This window comes from Caenorhabditis elegans, chromosome V, assembly GCF_000002985.6.
Source record: "Caenorhabditis elegans chromosome V".
Classification (NCBI taxonomy): Eukaryota; Metazoa; Nematoda; class Chromadorea; order Rhabditida; family Rhabditidae; genus Caenorhabditis; species Caenorhabditis elegans.
The window spans coordinates 20,771,337-20,778,262 of record NC_003283.11 but is presented as its reverse complement, the minus strand read 5'-3'; the positions used below and the strand labels follow the sequence as shown (position 1 = coordinate 20,778,262).

The 6,926-nt window shown below is 32.4% G+C and overlaps 2 protein-coding genes across 2 annotated transcripts; both read left to right on the top strand.

The window, feature by feature from the left end:
- Nucleotides 1-2,893: 2,893 nt before the first annotated feature.
- F38A6.4 (uncharacterized protein) lies at nt 2,894-4,520 on the top strand. Its single transcript, NM_001028724.5, has 3 exons — nt 2,894-3,010; nt 3,935-4,242; nt 4,289-4,520. The coding sequence occupies exons 1-3, from the start codon at nt 2,930-2,932 to the stop codon at nt 4,380-4,382; spliced, it is 483 nt and encodes a 160-aa protein (NP_001023895.1). The 5' UTR covers nt 2,894-2,929; the 3' UTR covers nt 4,383-4,520.
- On the top strand, nt 4,516-5,823 carry F38A6.5 (T20D4.11-like domain-containing protein). The gene is made up of 4 exons (NM_001136424.2): nt 4,516-4,672; nt 4,716-4,808; nt 5,281-5,457; nt 5,512-5,823. The coding sequence occupies exons 1-4, from the start codon at nt 4,544-4,546 to the stop codon at nt 5,665-5,667; spliced, it is 555 nt and encodes a 184-aa protein (NP_001129896.1). The 5' UTR covers nt 4,516-4,543; the 3' UTR covers nt 5,668-5,823.
- The last annotated feature ends 1,103 nt before the right edge of the window (nt 5,824-6,926 follow it).

Genomic DNA, 6,926 nt, shown 5'->3' with positions numbered 1-6,926 from the left:
GAAATAGGGAGGTACACTGGAAAATAATGGAAATTAATTAAGGAAATTTAGATTAAAGCTAGTCCTAAACTAAAAAAATGATGCTAGGTTTAGCCTGACCATCGTTAATATTTAACCATTCGAGTATATTCAGACTTTAAAATACTAATATTCAAATTTCAACCCTAACAACGTTGTGTTTAACCAATTAAAAATTTATTTAGTTTTTTCTCCCTTTTTCCGAAAATTTTAGCATGTTAAAACCTTTCCCAAAAAAACATTTGAGGTGATATTATTATTATGTATCAGCTGACTGTTAAAGGTGGTGTCGTCGAATTTTTTATTGCTTTATTAGACTTAAAATTGTCTGAAAACCTCGAATTTCAAAATGAAATTTCTAGAAAACTTCTCAAAAAACGTTATGTTGGGTCAAAAAAATGACCTAAAATTAGTTCAAATTTGAAATCGAGTTGAAAACGCAAGATAATTAACTGGTATACCCCGAAATTAAACGGTCATTTTGAAAAGTTAGTTTCTAGCCGCTGCAGTCAGTCCAATCTCAAATTTTGACTACTTTTTGTCATTTTTTGAGCCGCCATAAGTTTTTTTGATGTTTTCAAGAAGTTTCAATATGAAATTCGGTGTTTTCAGACAATTTTGGGTCTAATGAAGCAATAAAAAATTTGACTACACTACCTTTGATAGAAAACAACTTTATTTAAAGATTTAAAAAATCAGAACAATTGTTACAAGGATTAAAAACCAATGTTTTCTGCCGAAACTTCATAAGAAAAGAGTCGTAAAATATTTCCAATAATACCCATTGACCGCTCTTTGTTGTTCAGTTTTCTTCTCAACTGTTATTTTTCAGACCTAGTACGCCTAGAACATTCGACTTGTTTTCAAAACAACGTCCCACAATCCAAAACACGTCATTGATACTTTAAAGAACTAATCAAACTAAATTATGGGAAGGGCATAGGCACTTAGAAGTTTGAAATCAAAGTTCGATTTGACCCCTCTCAACTATAATTATAAAGCTAAACAGATGCAACCAGTGGAGGAAAAAGAAATTTTTCATAAAAAAGGTATTGCAAAATACAATTCTTATTAGCTAGAAATTGAATTAAGATGAATTGGACGTGGAAGCACGCAAGGTGACATCTCAAGGGCTTTGAGTCAAGGCATAACAAATTTTGTAAGATCAAAAGACCCTTGTCACGAATCATACGAGCCTCAATATACGGAGGTTATAACCTCAATCAACAACAATTTCAGAGGAAAAATGCGAAGTCGCGCGGTGGCGCCGGCGTCCAAGTCCAAAGAACGAGTAAACTTGAAAGAGAAGAGAGAACATATTTGTGATGCGAGAAAGAGAGCACCTTGCACTCACAAGTTCTCAAACTCAGTTGAAAAAGAATGAGAAGAAAAGAAAGAGAGTTGCACAAAATGCACAAAAAAATGAAATGGAACACACACGAGGGGAAGGCTCTGTATGTTTGCTTTCTGCAACGTTGGCAAAATCTGATCTTTCGTCTTTCAAATGAATTTTGATTAGCAATAAAAATTTAAAGCCTAGATTTCAAGAAAAACTGAAATTGAATTTTGTTTTGTTTTGTTTTTTTTTTTTCATTTTATTTCAGATCCGCAAGGAGGTATTTTGAGGGAACCTTAATACTAGAATGATCATAATCAAGAATATTTTCGTTAAAGGTAGATTAGAGTCGAAAAAAATGTTGCTTTTAATGACGGATACCCTTCTGATCGAATATAACTGTAATTTTTTAGTTTTCTAATGTTTTAATGATTTGTTCAATTTTTCAAAAATCAAGGAAACTACCGAATTCAGTTTGATTCCCGCGCAAACGAGTGACGTCATTTCCGACATTATCACGTATTCTGGCTAAATTTGCCGGTTTTTATTGGTTTTTTTCTTCTATACTTGATTTATAACACTTTTTTTCAATTTTTCAAACAATTTCCCGAAAAAATTTTCCAAAAAAAATAGGAAATCGCCGCTTTTAAGGCCAATTGCTTTCGGGCTATCAAGTTTTCTTCAAGAAAAAAGTTTGAAAGTTGAAAAACAGCGTTTCAAATCAAATATGGAAGAAAAATCAAGAAAACCCGGTAAATTTAGCCAGAACACGCAGAAATGTAGAAAAAGACGTAACTCATTTGCGCGGGAATCCAAATTTGATTCGGCCGACTTTTCTTTGATTTAAAAAATTGAAAAATTATGAAACATTTAGAAAATAAAAAAAGTTTCAGTCATTTAAACCAAAAAAATAAATTCTACTCCACCTTCGAGTATTAAAAATTTTTTTTTTTGAATTAGTACTAAAAATTGCGAACATTTTCAAATCTTTTCATCATGTCAATCGTTTTTAAACGCTTTTTATTTATTGTTCAGTAAAAATAATACTACTACTTACTTTGGCAAGCTAAAAAATTTCCAATAAATAATTTTAAAAATACATTTTTTGAATTAAATTTTTTGAAAATTGAAGGAAGTGTACAAAAATTTAGCTTTTTCACTATGAGTGTTGAATTTTAAATTAGTACCACATTTCCCATACCTCACTTTACAGGTATAAACAGATTATTTTGCAGCGCCTTGATGGGGCGTCATGCTTTGGTACAGGTGATTTCATATACTTTTACCATTTTCAGAAAGTGTCTTTAATGTAAAGCAGAGCAGGTGATTTTGAAGGAAAATATTATTAAGTTTTTATTGGGTTTTCCACGGTGTAATCAGCAGACTATATGCTACGAAAAAAGCAATAAAATCATGTTAGGAAATCGATGGTCTCAAGTAGGCGACAAATGCCTGTTTCTAAGAACAATAAAACATGGGGAAGTAAGAGATAATTAGAAATGAGACACGGAGAGAAAATCGGAATGGAGATGATGATTCAGATGACAGATTTCTACACCATCACCTACTTCAAAAATGATCAGCCAACCACTTTTAAGCTTTAGATGCTTATTGATTTTTGTTTCCGGCCTCGTCTCAGTGGCAATATCTCAATCTGTAAGTATTGGTTATTTTGGTGAAGCTTTTTACAAGGGTTATATTTTGTTTAAAATAAAACTCACTATTTAAATAGGTGACTACAAAAATTATATCCGCAGAAGAGCACTTTGAAAGTGAGAAAGTCAGTTTGAAAGTGTTTCAGTACATCTTTGTATTAAAATTTGATTGAAAAACTCCCGTTCGAATCATCTACAAAAATTCAAAAACTAGATAGACACAAACGCAATTCACCGAACAGATCTGTATAACCCAAATGTGAAAATTTTGACTAAAAATCTGAAAGGGAAGTATTTCAACTTAATCCCGGGCTTATAAATGAAACCTATGTCATTTGAAAGAAGATCTTCTAAATAGGCGCCCCTACGAAAAATTTAGAGGCATAGGAACACTGTGATCTGGAAAAAAAAGTCGATCTGAAAATTTTTCAGTGCATTCGTTCACAACTTTCGAGGCCCGTAATATTGCTCAAATTGTGGATTTTTGCAAGCTTTTAATGATTTCTAGGATGTTTAGGAGCCGGATAGCAATCGGAATTTTTTTGAAAAATTCTGAAATTTTTTTCTCCCAACTTTTCACTCGTCCAACTCATTCAATCAAGAGATTTCAGATTTTTTTCCAAAAAAAAAAACGAACTTCCAAAAAGCGTCCAGAATACTCGCCTACCTTGAAATAGCCTAAAAATCATTAAAAATTTTAAAAATTATTACTTGGAGCAAATTTACGGGCCTCCAAAGTATTGCAATAACTTACTGATGATAGCAATTTCACATTCATCCAGAAGTCCGAAATACTTCGCTTGTAAGTACCGGAAAATATAATTTGGTCATGTTCTATTTACATCTCAAGAAAACATTGATTACCATATAGGCGCTGTTGAACTTCATTAAGCATTTGAGAAAAAACAGAAATCAATATTTTCAGATAACAGAGAAAACACCTTCCCTTAATGAAATCAAAAACTTGAAAAACACCGAACTTGATGAAATATTCGGTGCAACGATGAGCAAAACCCCGCCCCCAGACCTTCCAGATATGGGACCAATCGGATCATCTGGTCCCGATCCAATTGGTAGATTCAATCGAGTTCCACCTGGTCCACGTGAACTTCCAATTAATCATGGGCATGCTTTGAGCCCCCAACCGAATCCCGGACAGTCTGGTGGAGAGTTTCAAAGTCTCGCTGCTCAGGGAGCTAATGTTTTTGCAACTGGTGCAACAGCTTTTTATAGGTCGGTCGGCATTAGAACGCTATTTTCAGAACGTATAGTTTTACAGAGGTGCTGCAACAGTTGGAGAAGCATTCGGCATTCCAACTGGCAACTACCAAGTTCCGCTTTTTAATCAAGCCGCTTCATTATTTGGAAAATAAATTTACAAATTACTTTACTCTGATATTGTTTTGTTTGTAAATATCGTTTCATAAAACGTTTCTTTTTTTGAAAACCTTTTTCAATGACCAGCCTTTAGTTGACAGCTGTTCAAAAATAGGGACCAAGATCCCCAGTATTTTCTATTTTCTCCTCAAAAATCATGAGATTCTATTCGATTTTATCGATTTTTCTAATTTGCTTGAATGAAAACTCGGCATTTTTCATTCCACCATCAAACTTTGAAAAATGTGGATTTGAAGATTCGCTCGGAATTATTTTGTGTATTGTGGTATGTTTTAAGAAATTTTATAGTTTTGTGAATAAATTTTTAGCCTGTCACCAGCTTGTTTGAAGGCAATATCAACTTGGCAAATATGACCAGAGCTCGTGGTATTCGAATTGTGGATGAATGCCGAAACGCAACGGTAAAACTTGTAGTTCTTTTTCAGTTAGTATCAAGGTATCAAGAAATACCTCACTTCCCAAATGTTGCTTTAATTATTCATAAGTTTTTGCTAACACACCAATTTTTTTCAAACTTTTCAGAAATTTTCTTTAAAAAACCCAAGAAAAAATCTATTGAATTTTTAAAAAATTTCCAGATGTTTTCTGAAAACTCACTAGTTCTCAAATTTTCAAAAAGTTTTTCTGATAAATAAATTGTTTAATTTCTTCCCACAAGAATTTTTTTGAGTAAAAAATATTATAAAAATGTTTTCAATGGGCATACAAATTTAAAAAATAAAAAATATAAGATTTGCTTTCCCATGTTTTCGTTTTAACTTCTGTAATTTCATTAAAACATTTTTTTTCCAATTCTTACGAGTATGGAAATCGGTCAAAACACAAATAATTGTTTACAACACAGATAAAGAAACAAATAATTTGATAATTCAGACCTGTATTGCCCAGTTCCCATGTGCAACTAATGTTCAACTTGACAAAGTATTTGGTTTACTCTGTGACGCATTTTCCTACTTTTCAACAGACTTCGCACCATGTCAAAAGAAAATTCTCGCTCAAATGCCTCCTTGTATGAGAAAAGCCGAAAAAACGCTTTTGAAAAGTGATTCGGCAAGTCTATCACCTATACAGTTATTTTTTTTTCTTTCAATGCAAGAATTTCAGATCGATCATCCATGTGAACTCATTTCAAAGCACAAACCTTGCTTAGAATCTGAGATAACTAATATTTGCGGGGAAGAGTACTGGAAACCTCTGGATAATACTCTTAACAAGTTGCAGAAGTATGCTCAAATTAAATGCCCAAACCTGGATAACTAATGACAATGTTTAATTTTTGATTTTCAGAAAAGTATCATAAAAATATGTGTGTTTATGAAAAACAGCCGAAAGATTTTTTTTTTCATATTAAATTTCAAAAAAATTCACATTTACAGAAAATATGGTACCCCTGTTTACAAAAACGACCAAATATCATAATAAAACACTCCAAAATTTTTAAAATCTTTCTGGTAACATGCATTCTTCAAGTATTTTAAAAACTTTATAATCACTGATTTGGACTCACTTATTTTTTGATATGTTTCCTTTTTTAGCAAATCTGCGGTAATTTGACGTCTTCAAACTACAGAAAACACCAAGAAATGGCAATTAAACACATAGAACAGGGGTGCCCGGTAAATTCGCCAAATTTGCCGAATTTAACGTTTGCAGAGCTCGGCAAATATTGAAAAAAAAAAAATTTGCCCAACTTGCAATTTCGAGATTTGCCACACACCCCTGGATTAGAATTTAAAATATTCAAAGTAAACAAAATAAATGTGTTTTCTATTTAGTTTTTAGTTAGTTTTTAGCTATTTAGTTATTTAGTTTTAGCCCAACTATATCCCCGTTCAGTTTTTTTCTCCCTCGTCCCATTTATGAATTCCTCGTCTCTATGTCTCCACCGTGACACAATTTCTACACTATCTCTAAAATTTCTCAGTTTCCGTCAAAAAGATTGCGAAACTAAGATAAATGCGTTCTGTTCTGTCAACAGTTGTCATCTGGGGATGAAATAGTACTGAAAGTTGACGAGACAGAGAAAAGGGAATCATCGATGAATAGATCATAAAGCGTTCATAATAATTGACATTTTCCGCCTATTCAAATGCGATTTCCTACATTTTTCCAGTGAAATTGTATACTACCGGAGTAGCGCAAGTAGGGAAAAGGTTAAAAACTACTCCTACAATGCCAAAATGACCAAATATCACAATAAAATTTTTCAAAAATTTTTTTGAAAATTTTTTATTTACTGTCAAAAAGAGACAATTACAGGAAGTCGACCAAAAAATTGGATTTTCTAACAAGCTCATATTTTTCAAATTTTGGGCAATTACCCAAACCTGACCGGAAATTATGAAAAATTTGAAATTTTTTGGAGTTTTTTATATTTTTTTTTGGAGTTTTTTATTTATATGATGTTTGGTCGTTTTGGATCACTAAAAGTGTATTAACTGTAAGGCAAAATCGCCACTGCCGCTACTCCACCTTTAGAACTTTTTTATTTTGGTGTAACAATCGTTACCGATTACTGC